The 23,431-nt window shown below is 44.1% G+C and overlaps 1 protein-coding gene across 2 annotated transcripts; it reads right to left on the bottom strand.

Annotated features, from left to right (window-relative positions):
* Window positions 1-5,982: 5,982 nt before the first annotated feature.
* ZNF202 (zinc finger protein 202) lies at window positions 5,983-23,032 on the bottom strand. 2 transcript variants are annotated; one of them, XM_016217468.2, is made up of 7 exons: window positions 22,814-23,032; window positions 13,342-13,825; window positions 12,450-12,660; window positions 12,038-12,126; window positions 10,997-11,126; window positions 10,388-10,498; window positions 5,983-9,855 (listed from the first exon to the last, which is right to left on the bottom strand). In XM_016217468.2, the coding sequence occupies exons 2-7, from the start codon at window positions 13,741-13,743 to the stop codon at window positions 8,864-8,866; spliced, it is 1,935 nt and encodes a 644-aa protein (XP_016072954.2). In that variant the 5' UTR covers window positions 13,744-13,825; window positions 22,814-23,032; the 3' UTR covers window positions 5,983-8,863. The 2 variants fall into 2 exon arrangements, with proteins under 2 accessions (XP_016072954.2, XP_016072955.2); XM_016217469.2 differs by lacking the exon at window positions 22,814-23,032 and adding an exon at window positions 14,585-19,789.
* Window positions 23,033-23,431: the final 399 nt, after the last annotated feature.

Genomic DNA, 23,431 nt, shown 5'->3' with positions numbered 1-23,431 from the left:
AGAGCATTTCACCCACAAACAGGAGAATATACATTCTTTTCAAGTGCACATGGAACATTTTCTAGGATAGACTGCATGTTAGGACACAAAATGAGTCTCAATAAATTTAAGAAGATTGAAATCATATCAAGCATTTTCTCTACCACAATGATGTGAAACTAAAAATCAATTACAAAAATAAAATAAATAAAATAAACCACACAAACTCATGGAGGCTAAATAACATGTTACTTAACAATGAAAGTGTTAATAATGAGATCAGGAAGGAGTAAAAAGTTACCTTGAGCCAAGCCTGTGTGGTACCCTGAAGTGGTCCAGACCTGCACTCTCAGATTTTGAGTAATTCTTTCCAGAGAAGAGCAAATCATAAAAAAGAATTAGTGAGAATGATGTCAGAGGAATGGCAGTGTGAGAGATCCCCTTGGTCTCTTCCCTTGAAGTTTCAACAATTTAAACAGCTATCATTCAGCAATGGATTCCTTGCTCAACACAAAAACACACCTGAGAGATCTGTACATTGAAACATCTAAAGGTGGGCAAGTGGGAGCAAAAGAGGGAAGCAAAAATGAAGAAAGGGTGAGATAAGCCAGAGATGCAGCCAAACAGCCAGTACCTCATGGTGGCGCTCAGCCCAGAGAGCTGAAGAATCAGGTTGTGGCTGAAAATCTCTTCAGCTGAGAGGAGCAGAGAGATTCAGTGGGCATTCTGCAGGAGTGTGTACAAACTGTGACTGAGCATAGTGACCTGGGCAGGAACACAGCACAGAAGTGTAGCCATGGTTGTCTGGGAGTCAGTATTTCAGACAGAGAAACAAAGCCATGGAGCCTGGTGACCCCTTAACTTCGCAGAGCTTGGCTCCCTTTGCTCTCGGTGTCACATTATCTGCAAACCTGAGAGAATCACTTTTTCCCTGAACAAAGCAGCTTTTACCTGAGGGGGAAGCAATTGCCCCACCTTTCTGAAAAAATTCTTTCCCTACCCTGTGGAGTTTCTATACTCTGAGGCTCACTAAGAGCCTGAATAACAGCCTTGGGTGCTTTAAGTCTTTGCTGGATTTGCTTCTGGACCCAGGGCATGGAAAAGCAGACCTTGGTTCACATCTTGGTCCTGTCCAAACACACCCAGCCCTAGCAGAGAAAACCACAAACTGTGGTGTATGGAAAACTTCAAACAGGGTACTCAACATTAGTCACAAACAGCATCTGACACTGGCCTACACCAGAGACCATCCAAAAGACTGGGAACCCTAGCAGATCTTCCTAATACATAGAAACAAACCCAAACAGGCAGCCAAAGTGGGGAGACAAAAAAATAAGCCCCAAGTGAAAGAACAAAAGAATTATCCAGAAGAAGAGCTAAATGAAATGGAGATAAACAATCTATCAGATAGAGAGTTCATAATACTGATCATAAGGATGCTCAACAGCATGAGAAAAGAAATGGAAACTATGAAAAATGACCAATCAGAAATGAAGAATTCCATAGCAGAAATAAAGAATACATTGGAAGGAATAAACAGCAGATTAGAGGAAGCTGAGGATCGGATCAGTGAATTAGAAGACAGGGTAGAAAAAAATCACTCAATCAGAGAACCAAAAACAAAAAACCATTAAAAAACAGGACGACAGTTTCAGGGAGCTGTGGGACAACATGAAACATAACAATATTCACATCATAGGAGTGCCAGAAAAGGTCGAAAGTAAGTGAGGGGAAGAGAACCTGTTTGAAGAAATAATGGCAGAAAACTTCCCTAAGCTGGTCAAGGAAATAGTCACACAAGTTCAGGAAGCACAGAGAGTCCCAAGCAAGAAGAACCCAGAGAGGCCCACATCCAGACACATCATAATTAAAATGCCAAAAATTCAAGACAAAGAGAGAATCTTCAAGGCAGCAAGAGAAAAGCAATCTGTTTCCTACAAAGGAGCTCCCATAAGGCTGTCAGCTGATTTCTTATCAGAAACTCTACAGGCCAGAAGGGAAAGACATGAAGTATTCAAGGTAATGCAAAACAAGGACCTGAAACCAAGACTACTCTATCCAGCAAAATAGATGGTGAAATAAAGAGTTTCCCAGATTAAAAAACAAAACAAAACACTAAAAGAGTTTATCACCACCAAACCAGCGCTGCAGGAAATGTTAAATGGACTGCTGTAATAAGAAGTTGAAATAGAATGAGAAACATAGGCATAAAGAAATAAAATGACAATAGATAAGTACCTATCAATAATAACCTGAAATATAAATGGAATAAACACTCTAATCAAAAGATTGGGTAGCTGAATGGATAGAAAAACAAGACCCCAATATATACTGTCTACAAGAAACCCACTTCAGAACAAAAGACTCACACAGGCTAAAAAAAACAACTTCTAGAGGACTTTAAAGGAGAGATCGACAGCAATACAGTCACAGTAGGGAACTTAACACCCCACTGACTTTACTGGATAGGTCTTCCAGACAAAAAATTAACAAGGATATAGTGACTCTAAATGACACACTAGATCAGATGGATTTAATTGACATTTACAGAACATTTCACTCCAAAGTTGCAGAATATGCATTCTCCTCAAGTGCACATGGGACATTCTCAAAGATAGACCACTTGTTAGGACACGAAACAAGTCTCTACAAGTTCAAGAAGATTGAAATCATATCAAGCATCTTCTCAGACATTTACACCATGGAATACTATGGCAGCTGTAAAAAAGAAGGATCCCTTACCCTTTGAGACAGCATGGATGGTGGGAGCTGGAGAGTATTATTCTGAGTGAAATAAGCCAGTCAGAGAAAGACATGTATCACATGATCTTATGCAAATGTAGAATCTAATGAACAAAATGATCCAGAGACATAGAAGCACAGAAGAGACTGAAGAATCTCAGAGGAAAGGCAGAGGTGGGTGGGTGGGGAGAGATTAACCTAAAAATTTATATACATATATGCATAACCCATGGACACAGACAATAGTGTGGTGAACGCCTGGGGGGAGAGTTGCAGGGGGGAGAGGATCAATGGGGGATGTAGGGGGACATTTGTAATACTTTCAACAATAAAGATAAATTTTTCAAAAAAGGTCCATGGACATCAATCATATGGTATTTTTGTATTGCATTCCTTAGGCACTCTGATCACTTTTCCTCATCTGTTTAGATTCCTTACGTCACAGTGCCAGAAGGTGAATCTATTGCCTCCTAGCTTGACTGCTTCGGAGAATTCGAGGTCCGAAGACCTAAATGGTTACAAGCAGCCCAGGTTTTTTTAATATATATCCCTTGAAATTTGATGCAGCAGTAAGGAGCTTTAAAAAAATTCATATCCCAGATATTTCCCTATTTCTTTCCACTTAACACTAGTTTTGCACACCTACAGTCCCTGTGGGGGGAACCAGCCTCCAGCATTGGGAGTCGACCTCTAGTGGTATTTCCTTAAACTGCACCTGCAAACGCAGGTCTGCAGGTGAGCAGAGCCTGCTCATTTGCTAGGCCCAGGGCAGCTCAGAGTTCAGGCTTTGGTTTGTTGATGTCAGGCACAGCACTCATTACCCTCAGGTTCCCTTTTTTGGTTTTTTGTTTTTGTTTAGCAGGTGGTCAATAAAAATTCCTAGAACTTTGAAAAAATAAATTTCTGTTCTACTCTGTGGAGTAGTTGTTAGGGCATCCCTAGAAGACGAATATGATAGGGTTCTTATAAAGAGTAAATTAGTGAACATAGTCAAGCACTTAAGAAATTGGCACAGTGTTTTATGTGTTTGCTCCCAGAGTCACACAAGTGGAAAATAGTGGGACTAGATTTAAACTCAGACTATCATGCAATACTGACTTTGCAAAATAAGAAATATCAATTATATCTCAATAAGATGGAAAGAACCCTTACGAAACATAATAATAATAGTGTGAGTATACAAGACATTAATGAACAAAGTATACCTTTTTTCTGTTTAAAAGGGGGAATACACATAGATTTACATGGTTGAAATTAAGATAGATGTAAAGCATGGATGTGTCCTTTTAAAACATGATCTTTTTAGGTTAACTGACAAGTCACTGATCCCAATCACACTGGATAAACAAGTCAAGGACATTGTTTTTTTCATGTCCTGGGTTACAAAATTGAAATGGTAGCCTCATAGGGGTAGCAAAGACTTAGAATTTTGCTAAAATTGGAAAAATACAGAGAAAAAAGTAGGAGATTGGGATTTGGGGTGGAGTCAGGCTACAAACCTATGAACTTTACTTGGTGACTTTGGCATACAGGGGACTGAAGGCTATAATCCAAGGCAGAGGCCCTCGCCACCCCTCATTTCAAAGAATTCAGCAATGGGGAGACAGATATACAGGTTAAGTGGGAAGGGAAATGAAAAGATTTGAAGTACATAATGTGGATTCTAAAAGAAGAGATTACTCAGAGGAAACCCGTAAACTCACCAAGAACTTCCAAATCATTAAAGAAGTCAAGGATTTCAAAAGCCATTCTTCAAGAGAGGAGACAGTTTGCACGGGAGATGAATTTTCTCCTGGGACATAGGAAGCTTCCTTATTAAGGGGAACTCTCATGTCTAATGCTTCGTCTCCCTAATCCTGAGAAAAGTTGACATTTCCTCTGCTCTATTAGACAGTATGCTACTGTAAAATAACTGGCTTTGGAGTCGAATGGTCCTGATTTTTAAGCCATTCCACTCATAATGAGTACATTTGAATGAACTTCTGTGAAATAAGAAAAAAACCCTGTAACACACAACGATTAAGTAAGTTTCATTAAGCATCCAGCATAAAGTGATCAGACTACGCTCAGCAAATGAGTGATAACAGACTGGAAGGGATCACAAACTAAGAAAAAGCAGGTTCATTCTATTCTCCCTCCCACTAATCCCACCCTTTCCCTCAAATTTGCTCTTCTAGGGCTCAGGGCAGTTTTTCTCATAGTGTGTGGTTCTCTCCCTCTAGCCCTGTGATAAAGATAGCCTTTTAAATTCCCTCCTTGGCTGCATCCATGCTCCATGGACCATTCATTTTGAGGAGTGCTTTTATGTTCAGCCTTCCTGTGTTCTCTTCAGGCCACTTGTCTCATTTTCCTCATTCCACTTGCCAGGGAATTTTCCTAGTTTCTTCCTAACCTGTCTCAGAGGTAACTATTATACTAAACAATTTAAAACACTGGTGTCGAGGAGACCAAATTACTGATCAGCACAGTGCGTCGAAATTTACCATTTCTTGGTCCAGCTTTAGGTTTACGAAACCATCAAGGGAAGTAATGAACTCTCATCAGGGTTGCTGTCTGCCCTGGGTGTCTGGTGAATCGAAATAGTTTTTTGGGCCCTGGCTGGTTTGGCTCAGTGGCTAGAGCCTTGGCCTGTGGACGGAAGGTTCCCGGGTTCCATTCCGGCCAAGGGCACACGCCTCAGTTGCAGGCTTAATCCCTGCCCTGGTCGGGGCCCATGCGGAAGCAACCAATGTGTCCCTCTCGCACTGATGTTTCTCTCTCTCTCCGCCTTTCACTCTCTGAAAAGCAATGGAAAAAATATCCTCACGGGAGGATTAAAAAAAAAAGCTTTTGGGGGACATATCTCATTTCCCTCATGGAAAGGGGTGACCTACTGACTGCAGTCCTTGATGTCAGCAGCACCTGGGGAGGCCAGGGGAGGCCTCAATCTGATACTGGGGTCCAGATTCTTGTCACGGCCCAAGAAAGGATCCGAGAGCTGACAAAAGTATTTAGCAAAGCACAGTAAATTTATTAAAGCGATAGTACGCACTCAAGAAATGAGTGGTGACCTCAGTGAACAAAACGCCCCCATAAGGTCTGGGTAGGTGTTTATTAAATGTGGGCAAGGGGGGAGAGACAGGGTGGTCCCGGGCTTCTGACACTGGAGGGGTGACCGCCAACGCAGCTAGCCCGTACCCCTCTTCGCCAGATAGGGATTTGGTCCTCTCAGCTAGGAAACTGGGGAGGGGGGAGCGGGGGACAGTGAAGGCCGCATCTGTGATGTTTCAGCCAAGATGGGAAAGAGGAGGGGTAAGAGCTTAGGCCTTTGTTCCCTCCTCCCGCTTTCCTGCCTCATCCTGACTGGAGAGGATTGAAGCCAACAGTCTCTGCCAACGTTGCAGGACTCAGTGGGGCATTTTCTCGGCCACATTTCTGCTGCCCCTTGGGAAAGGCATCTTCTACCAGAGCCATCACTTAGTTGGGCTTCAGTCCTCGTATTTTGATGTTAATAAATTCTCCAAGGAGTTCACTGGAGTTTACAATTCTGCTCCAGTTTGAAGCCAAAGTTCTAAAAACTTATTTTGCCTTTCTCTCTTTTCTATTTATTTCTCATGGGACTTTGGGATGGAGGAGTCAAATATCCTTTCGTTATTCCTAAACCAGTGGCCAAATATTTGAATACTATTTTAATTTTGTAACTTTATTGGCTCATCATTCCACCATTTCCAACAATCTAGCAATTCTCTAGGTTGTTGATTTACACATTATAGCTTCCTCCCAGTATCTTCAAAACCCTGCCTTTTTCCTCCTCAGAAATGTGTCTTGGTCCTCAGGAACACTGGGTATCAGTGCTCAAGAAAACCCCACAGGGGGCCCTCAAACGGGAAGACTATCCTGTGCTTGAGTCTTCCTATGTTCAGCTGTATGCTTGTTCACTCCAGGTTCCTATCTTATCCTGGCACTGCTGCTGCACAGGGCCAGTTTGTGCTCAGATTTAGAAGGCATGTCCCTCCAGGAAGCTCAGAAAATACAGTAATTTATGAGACCAGAGATTGAGTGTTAGCATATGAAATTTTGCAGGGGAATCAGCAATAAAAAACTATGTTCCAACAAACTGGGCCAGTCTCTCAAACTTTTCCTTATGTAGAATTCTCAACAGATTTTCATTTATTGCAATAATTTAGAGAAATCAGCAAATAAGGTAGTTTGTTCTGTTACTGCCCGAATTTTAACAGCTTCCATATAAATGGCAGTAGCTAGAAATTATCTTTTTAAGCTTTGACATTTCCCCCAGAACAAACTGTGTAGAGCTATGGTTCAGAAATGTTTGCAGATTAGGATAGTCTCTTCTGCAAACTCCAGGCTCAGGTCTTACCTGTGTGCATATGTTCCACCTGTGGCTTCGCTAACTGTGCCACACCTCCTCTATCATGGAAAACTATTCTGTACTCTCTCATCTCTTTGTGTGAATGATGCTCAGAACTAGGAACCTGAAGCCCTGCAAAGTGAATAGGTAAGATGGAGTTTCAGACACCAGGGAACTTGGCTGCCAGTGTTACTTTTATTTATTTCATGTATTTCCGAAGGACAATGGCTGACTGGTATTAAAATCAAACCGGTCAATTGGAGTATCACTAACCAAAATGAGAATTTCCTTGTTGAGCTGTTAGGGTTGCGGCCTTGTTATCCCACCTGTATTTCTCTGGTATACACTGGCACACACGGATTGAAAATCAGAAGAAACCAGGCACAGGTGTCTCCCTCTTCTCATGCTTTAATCCCATACCCTGTGCTCTATTTATGGAGGACAGTCTCCCTAGTCCTTGCCACTCCCACAATCAAAGCAGGTAAGGTTCGTAATTATTCAGCCTCACTTCCATGGAACCTCTATCAGGCAACAGAGATCCTTGGGCCATGAGATAGTATTATTTAGTTATTAATTACATGAGAATGAAATCACGTAAGAAGCAAACAATGTAAATACATGAAAGCCATTTACTCCTGGTAAATGCTTCAGGGTCCCAGGTGCTGGGGTTCATAATTTTTCCTAATACCAGAGAACCAGGGTAGGCATTTTGGGGGTTAGGTGTCAAAGTAGTCTTGAAAGCCTTGGCCAGCGGCAACAGCTTTTTAATTTTTCCATAATATGGTCTCATAACTTCTCCAGTTTTCTTCATGTAAGTGATGTGACCCAGTCAATCATTATTCTGTAATTATTATATTGCCTTTGTAAGTTGAAGCTGTTCCAAAACTCCCTCACAAACTCCTGTGAAGAGGGTGGGGTGGGTGGGCTTGTACATATGTGGGAATGTAAATGTTTTCAGTATGACTTAATGATGCCTTACTAAATCCCTTGGCACCCAAATGCCATATCCCAGTTGTAGTAAAAAAGGTGCTAGGGACAAAACTGAGACTGGCAGAACAGTAGGAAGGCTGACAGCATGAGTACTCTGACAGGAAAAAAAACACCCACAAGGAAAGAGGCTTCTGACAAGGCCTCCTTTTCAGCAGCGTCTGGTACCTGGGGTCACTGACAGTGGGGAACAGAGCTCCCTGACAAGGTCCATGGGAAGCAGTTTTGAGGTTTTTGCCCCAACACTTCTCCCATCTCTCCCCAGTATCAAGGAAAGTGCATGGTGAGGAAGTGAGTCAGTGAGATGTAGTTATCCTGTGAATGGGTGGCAAAGCAATCAGTTTGCAAATATCTGGCCTTGAGTTCAGGGCTGTGTGCTTTAAGATCTGAGCCCAGTAAGGAGAGCCCACAGGCTGGTGCCTTACCAAACTTAAGTTGTTGTCCCGGGCAACTTTAAGTTGAGGCTGTTGAGTAGTCTTTAGGATATCTAACAGCCCATTTTTGGGAAAACATTAACCGCAACTCTTAAAACTTCTAATTCTCTTACCTCATACCCACAGGAGAGGCAGGAGCACTGCAGTCAAGGAGAAACCTCAATTCAGGTTGTACTTTGGGCAAAATAGCTCCTTAAGGAGAAGTTGGGAGGTTCTGCCCAGGAGGGTTTAGTTAATTGTGGGAAGAGGTTATGTCAATCTGGGCAAGTCAGGGAGACTCCCTAGTAAAGGTCTCCCTGGGATGACCAGAGTGCTTCTCCTAGCCTATCCCTGGGTTGGGGCTGAATGTAGATCTCCTAACATGGGGTCCTAGCTAGGAGGTCTTTCCTGAGTGGGTCCTCTGATGCCTGATTAAGTGATAGCCTCTGCTGAAGCTCTTTCCACAGGTAGGGCATGTGAATGGTTTCTCGCCAGTGTGTGTTCTTTGATGCCTGACGAGGTGGTCCCTCCGACTGAAGCTTTTCCCACATTCATTGCATCGGCAGGGCCTCACTGAGGCATGTCCTCTCAGGTGCTTGGCAAATGCAGCACTATGGCTGAAGCATCGCCCACACTCACTACAGAGATAGAGCTCTTCAGCGGCATGAATCTTCCGGTGTGCCATGTACCGCCTGTGGTCACTGAAGTCCTCTCCACACTCTCCACACAAGTAGGGTTTGCCTCCAAGGTGGATTCTTTGGTGCGTTGTTAACACAGATTTCTGGCTGAAGCTTTTGCCACAAATAGTACAGAAGAAGGGTTTTTCTCCCGTATGTGTCCTCTGATGCCTGACAAGGTCTGAAGTCCAACGGAAGTGTTTTCCACAATCATCGCATCTATAGGGCTTCTCAACAGGTGTTTTCTCAGCTGGGACCAGAGGGGGGGTTTCATTCAAATTCTTCTGGTTTAGGGGAAATTTATAAGAGGTGTCCAGTTTGTGAATCTTTTGGTGCCTGGCAAGATGTGAGCTCCGTGTGTAACTTTTTCCACACTCCATACATTTATAGGGTTTTTCTCCTGTGTGAGTTCTCAGGTGTCTAACAAGGTGGGAGTTACATGTGAAACTTTTTCCACATATAGGACAGCCATGAGGTCTCCCTAACAGGGGGTAAATAGGTATGGTTTCCCGAAGATCAGTTAAACTATTAACTTGAGAAATATCTGTATCAAATCTTCTTTCATCAAGTCTACCTGGATCATCCTCAAAGACTATTTCCCAATCTGGAGTCTGGTGGATTTCTGGATCTCCTGAAACAGACATGTGTAGATCCTCCAAATTCAGATCTTCTTGCTCAAGAAACTCTTCCTCATCTTCACTCCTATCTCCTGAAGAGAGGGTGAAGAGAGAAAATTACAGAGGTAATGATGCCTTCTACATAATGGGGGGATTTTAAAACAGAGTTCTGGAAGGCCCAGACCACACAGTGAGAAGCCCATATTTCATAACTAGATGTGGGGGAAAAAAGGAAATAGTCATCTGAATGCCCATCATATGCCAGGCACTTTATGTTATCTCAAGCTGTCAATAGCCTTAATTTGGACAAATATCATCTTCATTTCACAAATGTGGAGACTGAGGATCTAGAGTTTAACTGAACTGCTTAATAAACGGTTTAGATGCAATTCCAAAAGTCCTGACTTTTTTCCTTTCGCCATTTTGTATTACACAGACCTCAAACGAATGCTGGGCAGGGTAAGAGGAGGAAAAGGATCAGAGAATTTGGTGTTTAGAGGCAGATGGTGGTACTGCCTGGCGAACCACAAGAACCAATGAGGGCAGTACCCCATGGGGAGAGAGGAGCACTGACTGAAAGAGCCACCAGCTCAAGGGAGGAAGATCCCCTTTGTCTTTCCTCACCTGTGTAGGTAAAACTCAGAATTTCTGGCTCTTGAGGCTCTAGAATATCTGGAACCAAAGGCTCTTCTTCTCTAACGTGGGAGATCTCATCGAGCCTGGGGATTGGAAATGCTGTTTGAGAGGGGAAATAGGACATTACGATTGGTTAAACAATGCCATGTTAAAAGCAGATCAGCCAGGTCAGTTGATCAAATCTTTGGTCTCTTTAGCTTGAGCACCCCCAACTAAGTACTGTATAGCTTTTGCCTTTTACCTATAACTCAGTAATTATACAACTGTAAATGCTACTCTCTTTTCCCATATTCAAATAAGTAGATTATCTCCAACTTTTATTGCTTGTTTTAAAACTCATGCTTACCTCAAATATATTAAAGCTATAATATTATAACTTGATTTTCTTATTAGAAGTTTCCAACTACTTTCTAAGCATTTTCTCTTCTCTTTAACTTAGAAGGATATCATCTTACTCAGCTAATCCTTCAATCTCATTGGTGGGGCAGGCATAAGAGAAGTGTGGTACATACAGTCTAAGCTCTAGGGCCCCATAATTTCCAACAGGAGAAAGGTCTCTGTGCTCAGAACACTCTAGAAACACTTAAACTTCCTTACACAAGGAGACCACAATTCCACAGTCTTCTTCCAAGACATATTCTCCATAGAACTCTTTTTGTGTTGGATCCAGATCACTCCACTGGTCCTGAGAGAAGCATACAGCCACATCCTTGAAAGTTACCAATCCCTGAAACAACAGCAGGATCCAATTAAAATGTGATGCCTCACAGTGCCTGGAATGAAGGTCTCTGGTATAGGCAGAATCCACCCAGAAGACAAAAGTAACTCAAATGGGATCCCTGGCTCCCTTTCAGGAAATGTCTCACCCTGTCTCACTGCTTCCTGACTTTGCACTTTGACACTGGCCTACTCCCGCTCCCTCGTCTTACTTTCTCTCACAACTATGCTCTTCTTCTTGACAGTATTGTTTATTTACAAAAGAAGTCTTAAAAGTCATCATTCAACCCCCTATCTGATGCTTTAATACCATTTACCTTTCTATAAAGTTGTCTTTTCTAGGGAGCTTCCCCCAACTGATCTCTAATCACCCTTGTCATGTACGATGTCTACAGGGCATACACAGGACTTTTTCTTCAGCAAGACTAGTCTAAAAACACAGACAAATTCTATTCCTTTTCCCCACAGCCACAGAGCTTAGTTTCTGGGCTCTGACTACAGTTGGTCTTCATCAATGTTGTAGCCTGACTGAATGCAATCCTTAGAGTACACCATGCAATTTCAGAAATCATTTCTGCAGCAGTCACCCTTACAAATGACTGTCAAGTTTATTCCTAAAAACCAAAACAAACCCTCATTCAACAATGTCTAAGTTGTACTTGAATGTTACAAAATAATCCCATTCAGTTAGTCCCTCTGGTCAGTGGCAAATAAAGGGGTTTTGGAGCCTGTAGATCCAACTGAGACTATTATAATTTATCTCATTAGATGCAACCCCCCTCTCCCCACAAGTGAAGAACTAAGAATTTAAGCTGAGAAAAGAAGAGTGGAAATTTGTGTCCTGTCTGACCTATTGAGCATATGGCTAACACCGCAAGGTCCTTCAAATTCTCTGTGGAATTGAGGGACAGGAGGGTGCACCTGTGACAGAGCTGTAAGAAGGGCAACCATCTCTGGGTTTCCGGTGTTCCTCTCCTCAGGAAGGCCAGGGTCCCGGGGCATTGGAACCTCTACAAAGAAAAGGTGGCAGAAATCAGCAATATGCAGTGCACCCCTATAACTGCCAAAGAACTGAGCATCCCCCATCACCTTTGGTGGGAGGTGGGAATCAAGAAAGTGGCCTAAGGGCAGCTCAAGTAATCCCAACATGACCTATAAACTATCAGATGCTAAGAGGATGACCAAGAGCATTGCTCTCTAAGCTTAGCCCTATTCATGGGGACTCCAGCTGGTGCTGTCTCCTCAACACCCTGGATCCTATGAGTTATTCCTCTACCCAGCTTTGCTGGTATAGAAGTGCTCCCCCTCCCCGCACTCTGCTGAGGCTTCCCACCGCTCTCTTGCAGGGGCTGGAGCTCCAGTTCATGGCACAGGCTCTGCTCTGCTGGTGCCCCCGGGTCTGGGCTCTGTGTGGTCTCCTCATGAAGCTCTTCGGGGGTCAGGGTCTGCGCAGGATCCTGCAGCTCACTAGGTGACTCAGGCTCTGCTCCTGGATGCACTGTCTCCTCTGACAGGACTTCCTGGCCATGAACATGGACAGTCACCTGGGAATAATTCCAACTTCCAGTCACCATGGAGTCAGGAGGAAAGTCTTGGCTGTCCTCAGAGCTTATTTTAGGAGAAGCTGTCAACAGAAAAAAACTCCCAGAGGGACCCAGATGAAGAGGGGAACCTCCAGTTCCACTGGGGCACGCAGGGAGTTGCTGAAAGTTATCCTCACCAGAATAAAGCAGGGATGGTCAGATACTGCACTGCTCTCTCACCTCCCTCACCATGTCTCTATCCTGCAGGGCTGAGGTCCTGTCCTTCCCATCTCCACTACCCCACCCGCAGCAATCCTCGTGGTTTGCTTCCCTGCCTTCTTGACCTGAGTGGGAATCTGTGACTGAAGGTTTTTGAGAACCTTTGGAAAGTGACAAAATCTTCCTCCCCAGGAACTGGAGATTCAACATCCAAAGACAGGAAAACCAAAGCCACATAACCCTGGGGGGATGAAAGCCTTAAGGTAGTCCCTAAGAAGTGCTTCAAAAAGCAAGAAAGTCACACTCACACACACAGACACTGCGTCTGCCTCATGGGGCTTATGGATCTAGGCGCAACCCAAGGGCAGAGCCAATTACATTTAAAGGGTGATTTATGGGGCCCTGTCAGCCCTACTCCCAAATCCATCCTTTGAGCAAATGGTCCCCCTCCACATCACACAGGTCAGGACTCCCCCTCCTCACCCACCGCCTTGGTGTCCTGGGTTGGTTCTGCAAACCCTCCACCAGTGTCACTGCCTCCTCGCCACTTTCTGGCCGTTGGCCCCGCACCCAGCTCTGCAGTTCTCCGGGCAGGACAGTAAGGAACTGTTCCAGCACAAGCAGCTCTAGGATCTGCTCCTTTGTCCGCCTCTCTGGCCTCAGCCACTGACGACAAAGTTCTCGGAGTCGAATGAGAGCTTCCCGAGGGCTTGCTGCTTCCTGGTAGCGAAAGCGCCGGAAGTTCTGGTGCGAGGTCTCAAGCACGGGGTCATCCCCCTGCAAGACAGATTCTGGCCTACAGGTGAAATCGTCTTCTAATTTCACCATTAGAATCCCCTCTTCTTCCCACAGATCCTGGTCCTCCAGTTCCAAGGCCGCAGCCATTTTCTGGCTCTGGGCTGGTCTCACACCATCTAGAGCTCACACTGTCATTACCCCCCAGTCTCAGCCTGGGCACCTCGAGGACCTGGGGTAGAGAAGTAGAGACAAACAGTATAAGCTTAGAATTATACACAGGGATAGCAGTTATGAATTTAATCATAATCATGCACATGTAACACTTCCTCAAACTACTAAATCTCCTTTCCCCAAATCTCATGACCATACTGACAATAGATCTAGTTGCAATAGGATGACTAGGCCGAAGGTATGTTCACACCCATAGAAAAATACTGCATTTCTACTTCATGGGACTTGTGAACCTAAAAGGAAAACGGCCAGCAGCAAGGATTCATCATAATCACCTGCTAAAAACTGGTACTGACCAAGGTCTGCTCTACAAACACATTCACACATAAACTAGAATGTATCTTCTCAGAAGAGACACACCAACATGGCTGAAATAGACAGAAAAGGCCTTACTGAAGTTCATTCTGAACTGAATCATACCCAGGATTAATTTATTCTGTAAAATGGGAACTCTGAGACATCTGAGGGGAGGACTGAATGAGTTAGAGGGAGGAAAGCCACTTACAGTGGCTGGCACATCAGCGCCCCAGAAGCAACATTTCTCTTGTGAAGACATCTTTAGTTGGAAGACCTACAGGCACTCAAACCCAAGTGTTCAAAACTGAATTCATTAGTCTTACTCCCAACCCTCTTCTCTTCCTGGAACCCTTCCTGCCTTGGCTGGATTGTCACTCATTACGTCAAGATTCAATTTGGTAATCCTTGGGTTCAACTTTGACTCTTCTCCATTGCTTACAGCTCATTAAACTGAATCTACCTCTTAAGGCTCTGGATCAGTTCCCTCCTCTTCTTGCCCAGACTGCTCTAGTTTGGGCCCTCATCTCTTGCCTGGGCCATGCCATAACCTCCTAACTGGGATCCTGGCAGCACTCAACTGTGAGCAAACGGAAACGAAATTACCTGCGGAGCTTTTGCAGAACAGTATCACACATTATTTTCCTGGACATTCTGATTCAATCTAGGCAGCTGTATCTTTAGAAACTGTGTGTGGTCTGGATGTGCACCTTGGCTGAAACACCTCGGGTGCAAGGTTAAGAGGGCGAGTCCTGGAGTCAGGCTGTTGGGGTCTGAACCCTGGCTCTACTGTTCACCAGGTGCGCGAGGTCATGGGCAAATTCTTCCTCCTTAGGCCTGCTCCCCCATTTATAGAATGGAGGTAATTATGGTGTTCATCGAACAGAATTACTGAGGATTAAATGTATCACTATGTGAAGTGCTTAGAACAGTGATGGCACCCCAAAGTTAACTTCTTAAAATGTTTCTAAATTATAGTTCCAACTGCATCACTCAACATTTAAAAAATAATTTCCACCCTGGCCGGGTGGCTCAGTTGGTTGGAGCATTATCCTGAACACCAAAAGGTTGCAGGTTTGATCCCTGCATGAGAGGCAGCCAATCGATGTTCCTCTGTCACACTGATGCTTCTCTCTCCCCCTTCCTCTCTCTCAAATAAATAAAAACAACAACACATATCCTCAGATGAGGATAAAATACTTTCTTACTGTAAGATCAGTTCCAAAATCCTCAGCAGGACATGCAGCTCTTCACAAGCAGCTCTCGCTCCATTTCCTCCTTCACCTCTTACCCTACTCTGACTCCCTGGCTGTAACAAATGCACAGGGTCTTCTCCGGCTTCCAGGCCTGTAGGAAGTTGTTCCTTCCGCATGGCATCTACACCCCACCCTCACTGCTGCATGGTGTTCCTGATTCTTCATGACAGGTCCCTCTTCTTCATCCCTAAGATCTGCAGGCTGGGTCTGGATCAGTCCTCCTCTGGATTAAAACTGCCTCCAAACGTGAGCTGGCTGCCTCCAGACATGTTACTCTCAAGTTACCAGTCACAAAGAGAGAGCTCTGGCAAATCTGGTCCCTAGTTAACACCCTCAATCAACCCTCCCTGTCTTCCAAGTGAAATACAAACTTCCGAGTACCATATATTATGTGTACCCTCATCTTACCCCCTTCGCCCTCCTCTCAGTCCTTTCACAGACCCACGTGTGCGCATGCACAGAACACAAACGTCCTTTGGCTTTTGAACGTGTAGTTCCTTCTGACTCTTTACCCTTCACTAGGTTAGACTTTACTTATCTTTCAAGGCATAGCTCAGGCTTCACATCCTCTGAGATGTTTTCTTTGATCCCCTCCCCCCATCCCTAAACATAGTTAGAAATCACTGTGATTCCACAGCAACCTGGTACATCTCTATCACAGTATCTGTCACATCAAAGAGCCCTTTTATCTTTCCAGCGAAACGCCTTGCAGGAAGGGGCTTTGCTTCTCAATCTCCTATACCTACAATAAAGCGCACAACGAAAATGCACTTAAATGAATAAACCTCCACTTTGAAGTTTTCTTCCTACTTTAACAGAAGAATCAGCCTTTTTCTCCATTGTTTCTACTCTATTATTCACCCATTTTGTTAATTCTACCTCTAAACTTCTTTTAGATTCATCCATCTCATCTCCACTACCTGGTCAGGCCACTAAAAGGCATTACCAGAATCCTTAAAATAAGTGACAACATCCTCCGCTCCCACACCTCACTGGCACGCAACAGGCACTCAAGTGCTGAACGAGTGACTGGGTCCAAGTTTTACCACCGGTATCGCCGCCCTGGCCCCTCCAGACCAAGCTGCAGTCTCCACGTGTAACCTGAGAAATTTGCTTTTCAGTCCTTTTGTGCTTCAACAGAACTGCCTCAGACAGCTCTCAATCCACTCTTAACAGCTGTGTCGAATGCACTGTTGCCCAAGTGTGTAATTTCAAGGACCGTATTACTCATTTTTATGATCTGTATCCCACTGCTCTTCACGCTTCCTCTTCCATTACCCTAAAATACTTACTATTACTACACACTTTCAGTTTGTTTTAGAGTCCCCTCTCTAGATCTTCATATGCTAATTTCCCTACTATTGAATTTGCTGTCTCTACCTCAAGGTGATTTATTTCCTCAGGCAGTTTGTAATTTTTAAAATGTTATGCCCATCTTCAATGAGATTGTTTTCACACTGGGAGTTCTGAGAGCCCTAGGTTATAAAAGTGAGCTCTTTGTATAGAATTTCACTTGTTTCTACCTAAACACTACTGATTTCAATGATCTTGGATCAGTTTTCATGTTAATTTCTCCGAGTTCCTGAATTAAGCTGGTATTATTTGGGCCTGTGCCTGTGATTTCTGTCCTACCAAGGTTATGGAGGTTCCACTGCCATGCCCTTCTGACTGATCACTGGACCGATTTCCAAGCAAGGGGCTGTCCTTCAAGGCTCCAGGCTGTCAGATGGTTCAAGTACATATACCTCCCCCACCCCCAGTTCATGTCTCCCTGTTGTAGCACAGGTATTAGGACCCCAAACTCTAGAAGCCTTTATTTTGGCCTGAAATCTCCTTGGGCTCTGGTGGAGTCCGCTTGTATTACTAACATAAAAAACCAGCCAATGGCTTCACACTGTTCACAGAATAAAGTGTAAACTTCTTTATGATTTGATTCTTAAAGCCCTTCAAGACCTGGCTCCTACCTCTTTTTTTCTTTTTTTAAATATATCTTTATTGATTTCAGAGAGAGGACAGGAGAGGGAGAGAGAGAGAAACGTCAATGATGAGAGAGTCATTGACCGAGCCTGCAACCCGGGCATGTGCCCTGACCGGGAATCAAACCCTGATCGCCTGGATCCTAGGCCGACGCTCAACCCCTGAGCCACGCCCGGCCGGGCATCTACCTCTTCTTTTTGCCCATGACTGCCACTCCCACTAAATGTCACTGCTTCAAAGTACTGTCTGTCTCTCTTCTACGCTCTCATCGGGACTTCAAGATGCTGTTCACTCTGCCTGAAAACCCTTTTCCTCCCCGTTACTTGGTTAACTCTACTCAACCTTCAGTTTCAGTGTTCTCAGGATGCCTCCCTGATCCACCCACACTGCCCCACATCACAGCATACGTATCTGTTTTTGTGCGGTAAAAACTGTTCATCTTGCTGTTTAACTCACCAGACTGTAAAGCTCTGAGGACAGGGACATAAAGCACACAGAACACTTAAGTTTTTTAAGTCTTTCTCTGGAAGGATGGATACCATGTCTTTTAATTCTTATTTATTTACCCAGCAAACCGTGTGCTGGACAAGGGATGTCTAAGGACGAATCATTGACTGCTTGAACTGTGAGTACACCGAGCGCTCTGTGGCTCCCAACACAAGGGAACCACAGCTCATCACAAGGAGTCTTCAGGCTGCCCTGGGATAATCCAAATGCAAGTCACACAAAGCTGTGCATTTGGGGAAAAAATCATTTTACTTTGAGGATTTAAATAAACTTTAATAAGCACAAAACCAGACATCCAGTAATTTAATGAAACTACAATAATGACTATTTATCCAGACAAAGCTTCCAGTCACCCCCCTCTCCCCCCAGTGTTGCAAGGCAGGGAGAGAGGACAGAATTGATACCCAGGGTCTTCTGGCTTAATGAAGGGACCTCTATTATCTTAAAAATCCGAGAACGCATGCCCAGTGAAGCTACTGGGGGCCCTCATTGTTTTCACATCGTATTAGCTACAAGAGATTCCCTACTATGGAGTCTATGAGGTATGTATTGACAGAAGGGTTCTGCTATCACAGAGCTTTGCTTTCCAAAGGAAAAAAAATGTAACAGCACCACATAAAAGCTGCCATTTTAAAATGCCTTTCAGAATCACAAATTCAGATTTCCAATGCTTGTTGTATTTACTTAGGCAGCATAAGAAATTGAGATGAAGGCAAACAGATCACCAGCAGCAGAATGAAGGGAGGAAGGGGACTCCTTGGTGGGGCAAGAGATGGGAAGGAACAGGAGGCAGGTGGTGCAGGGAAAGACTTGGTCCCAGAAGATTCTGAAACGATGAATGCAGAGATGTTTCACAAGCCTAAACCCCACATCTCATCTCTTGATTGTGTATTTCTAAAATGTATCAGACAGAAATGGGGGGGAAGATGTGGAAAAGACCTTTCTCCAGTCTTTGGCCAGCTGTCTCTGCTTCTTATCTGAATGTGTCACAGGCCTGGGAAGATCCTAACTGAATTCTACTGACAAGAACAGAAAACTGCAGGCAATGGAAGGGTATGTGCTTCTCTAGCTTAAAATGTTACTACTTGCAGTGAATATTCTGGAGCCTAAATGACAAGGCTTGTAGTCATGTATTATCTGTCTAAAGGAGAGACGGTGACCTCTTTAGTAGCAAATAATTTTCAGAAGAAAACAGTGATTACAAAAGTTCAAATGATTACATTCGGCAGACATCTATATCCCTTCCAATCTCCATTCTTATCTTTTACACTAATTCAGGCCCATAACCTAGGAATTTGAATATGACTGTTCACTAGGTCATTGCAACAACTCCTCTCTTTGTTCTAGAATAGAAATTAACTAATAAAAATTATTAACTGCCCCTTTCCAATGCTGTATTGTTCTTTAAAACTAAAGATTATCCCAGTATGACCCTTCTACTGGAAATATTCTTTTGTAATGTTAATTGTCCTATACACAAAATATTTATCCATGCTTTCCATATAATGGTTAGGGGCTTTGGAGCCCAGTGCTGGATCCCTCTCCTCATTTATTAGCCACACGACACTCCTTAAGTCTCATCTTCAAAATGTGGCTCATACTACCTCACATGGGTGTCCTAAGGAGTAAATGAAGTAACGTACAGATTCACTCAGCATAGAGCCTGGCATAGGGCAGATGCTCAATATATCTGTTCTCTTTTTTTCAACTTTAAATCCTTTAGGAAAGGTGGCAAGATTTAAATGTTAAGCAAATAGTCTGTTATTTCATCATAATTATAAAAAAATTAAAATATACAGGATAAAATTTCTGTCTGTTATATCAAAAGTAAAATGTTAAACCAGAAGAGTCCTTGCTTTGATGGCAGTTATAAGCTAGGATTAAATAAGATCCTTTTCCAAGGGCTGGAAACTTAAAGCCAAAATTGAAATCAACTTTAATAAGCAGTTACACGAAATCCTGCCAAACAATATTAGCAACGCTTCTACTGATCAATATCATAGTCCCCTTCCCTCCCTGTAACTGGGAGGGAGGCAATGTGAAGCAAACACTTAGTATGCCCAAAAAGTCCCTTAACAACTTATCTCAGAGGGCAAGAGAAATAAAAAGGAAATGCATTCACTGACTTTTGGCTATTGAACACATCATGATCAGTATGCATCAAACTATGTTTAAAAACTACTTTTGCCACTTAAACTTTTTTCTCCTTCATTAGATTCAACATAAAATATTTGAGAAGCACGGGGAGGGAGAAGTGGCTCAAAGCTTATTACAACAGGCTTCAAAGAAACAGAGTAAGGTGTGGAGGAGGGGAAGCCAGGAAGAATCCAGAGGGAAATACGGGTGGAAATGCAGTGAGGTCAGCAGAGGCTAAGATACAAACCCCATCCACCCTCAAGTTCTATAGACTTTGTGGTTAGGATCAAAGTATAAAATGGGTATAAAAACATCACTGAGAGTAAATGTAAACATGAAAAATGTAAAATAAAGCTATAAAATTATTATAACTCACTTTATTTTTTACTTAAATGTTTTCTATAGGTGTGTACTAAAGGCCCAGGAAGTTGAACAGTTGACAGTTCTGCCTTTGGAGATAGGTGACCTGTGTTCTACCTCCTAAAGATGTGTTATCTTTGACAAGTCATATCAACTCATCTTGGAAATGTAGATGATTCTCCGAGACCTAAAGGCAGAGAGCTAGATCATCTTTTGAGAAACCATCCAGCTTTATGATGGTGATAAAGGAGATGTTTTGAGAGGAACAAGGATATATGGCTTTATTGAGTACTTGGGCCCTACTGTATTAGCCTAGGATGGTAAGAGGGATTCAAGACAGAGTTGAGGCAGGCTAGAGGTCAAATACAGATTTTAAGAGTCCAGAATTAAATACAAGGCCATCATGATCATATTGGGTAATCTCCAACACGAAATTAGGCTTTTTAACCCTAAGTAAGGGTTGTTACCCAGAGGTGGTTAACGGCCTATAAACAGGCATCTATATGCCCCAGGTTAAAACAGAACCCAAACTAATCTGAAATAGGAAAAGGGCAATCATCACACCTGACTCCCATCCTGATAATGCTGCAGCTTTCATTTGGCAGCCTGGGTTAAACTAGCTGTATCCGATGAATTACTATAATGAACATGGTCAATGCCAATCACACAGAGGAACCATTATTTAATAAAAAATAACAGGACATTATAAATACAGGCTGGCCTGAGGTGTAAACATGGATAATTCAGAGCAGTCAATTCAAAAGTCATTAACTAGGTTTTTAGTTTTGTGATTAATATTCTAGTCCAGATGCTTCCTGCTCTGTACCTAGATCACTTCCTTCTGCTTTCCCAAGGCTCCCTTGCATGAGATGGTCAAGGATGGGATCCACGCTTGCTGGACCAGAGGAATCTGAGAAGTGTCAGGTTTTCACCAAATCAGGGTCCAAAGCAGAAGTAATCCCAGCATGCCATTGTTGCTGTGGGCACTATTTAGCATCTTTATCTCCTGCTGTGAGCCCTGCCCCAGGGCAAGGCCTTCCTTATTCATTTTTATATTTCCAGTGCCTAACACTTTGCCAAACATTTGGCAGAAAGGGTGCTCAATAAATATGTTGAATTTAATTATTTCTCTACCAACTTGGATATAGAAACACTGAAATTCAGAATCAGTGGATGCCAGCACTTCTGGGTAATAAACCTCTCACAGGGATGGTTACAGGCATTTGGCATTAGTACTTATTCCAATCTCCTGGGGAAACCAGCTGGCATAGCCATATATTGCTTTACTGTGTGGCACAGGGTTAGCAGAAAAAACTTCTTCAAGGGAAGGAGGGCATGGGGTGAGTTTGTCCATTCCAAATACCTACTGAGCATCACTTGAACCCTGCACAATTCAAGGTGCTAGGCAAAGAAGGTGGAAAAAGCATAGGCTCTGATCTTAAAGAATTTAATATATAATTAAGAAATATCAGGGACTTTACATACTAGGGATTCACAGCAAAAGCCTAGTTTATGAGTATAAGCTAGCTATATGATCAAAACAGAAGCTCCTAACAGGAGAAATAAGAAAATTAAGGGAAAAACTTATTAATATTTCATCTTCAATTTGGCATAAGATAATGTAGCATTTGGGTTTTTTTTAAAAGTATACTTTCTTAATTCTACAAATGAAAGAATTCAGATGTAAGTGGTTCAATTACTCACACAAGCTCATATTACTAGTCTCCAGCACAGAAGTACTCACACACAGGTCTTTTGATCCCCAAACCACTAAAAGGTTTATGTGAAGAAGTTTGGCCAAAGGCAGTGGTTCTGTGTCAGAAACCCAGACCAGCAGCACCAGCACCTAAGAGCTTGTTAGAATCTTAAATTACCAAGATCCAGCCCAGATCTATTACCAGAAACTCGGGCCAGCCCCAGCAATCAGTGTTTTTAACAAGCCCTTCAGGTGCTTAAGATGCGTAAGTTTGAGAACCAGTACCTAAGGCAAAGGAAATAAATCTGAGGTTCAAGCAGAAAGGATCCAATTTTTCCAGTGTTGGCCAAATTTAAAGGAGAGTGTGTAAAAGTACAAAGAGTATAGGACTGTTATGTTTTGCTCCTGTGCCAAATTAAATGGGAAAAATGTAAACCTGCAACTTACCTCACCTGCAGTCTATAATACCCGAGCCCCTCACGTCATAGTAAACCTTGCTGTGCCCCTGAAACGACTGTCTACTGCAGTATAGTGTATACAAAGGGAGCAAAAGGGCTACAGATGGAGGAGAAAGAGGCAAAGACTATGAACCCAGGTGTTTGGTCCTAGGAGGAAAAACTCCCTTCCTCCCTCCAAACCGGCCTCCTCCTTACGCTGCCTAGTAAGAGCAGAAAGTTACTCAGGACACATGGCCACAAGTCCTAACTGCTCTGCTGCCACACACTTCCCAGCAACAGGCCTCCCACGGCTACCCCACAACCTTTCCGAAGCGGCCTTCTGGATCAAGGCTCATGCGTGAGGGCGGCTTGGAAGAGGAGCTGGGCGGAGGGAGGGTCTCCACTAGCGTTCCTGCACCTTCCGAGCGAGGCCGCCCTGGGCATCACCTGCAGTGTGGACAGAGAAAAGCAACAGCTCTAAGCCTAGCCTCGGAGTGCGCGCCCGGGCGCCCGCGGCCAGCACCGGGGCGGGGGGCGATCCAGGGCCACGCGCTGGGCCCGGGCAGGCAGGGCTACCAGCGCGCCCGGAGGCGGGCACACCCCGTGCCCGGGAGGGCGAAGGCCGGCTGGCACCTCAGAGAACGCGGCGTGTCCACGGCGCACAAACTAACAAACTTTCAGCTGAACGAGACAAAAAGCGGGGCGCGCACACTCCCGCCGAGGGTGAGGGCGGCGACGCGCAGCGCCGGCGGCTGCCCGGAGCCGGGGCCGCAGGGGAGGCAGCGGCCGCTCGGCCTCCGCGGCCTGCGCTCACGGGCAGCATGTCTGCGCGTGCTGGACCCGGGGTTTGTGGGGCGAAGAGACGGGGCTCGTCCGGGCCGGGAGAACGCGGGGTGAGTCCTGGGCAACCGGAGAGGTGGGGCGGGAAAACGCGGGGAGAA

Source organism: Miniopterus natalensis, chromosome 20 (assembly GCF_054644295.1).
Source record: "Miniopterus natalensis isolate mMinNat1 chromosome 20, mMinNat1.hap1, whole genome shotgun sequence".
NCBI classification, from domain to species: domain Eukaryota; kingdom Metazoa; phylum Chordata; class Mammalia; order Chiroptera; family Miniopteridae; genus Miniopterus; species Miniopterus natalensis.
Note: the sequence above shows the minus strand (reverse complement) of the source record. Positions and strands in the feature narration are given on the sequence as shown.

Coding starts and splice junctions, on each gene's coding strand:
- ZNF202 (XM_016217468.2), bottom strand. CDS start 13,743: ATGGCTGCGGCCTTGGAACTGGAGGACCAGGATCTGTGGGAAGAAGAG. Junction 11,127..12,037: donor TTCTTACAGCTCTGTCACAG/GTGCACCCTCCT, acceptor CTGTTGTTTCAG/GGATTGGTAACTTTCAAGGA. Junction 9,856..10,387: donor TCTGAGTTTTACCTACACAG/GTGAGGAAAGAC, acceptor CCCTCTCTTCAG/GAGATAGGAGTGAAGATGAG.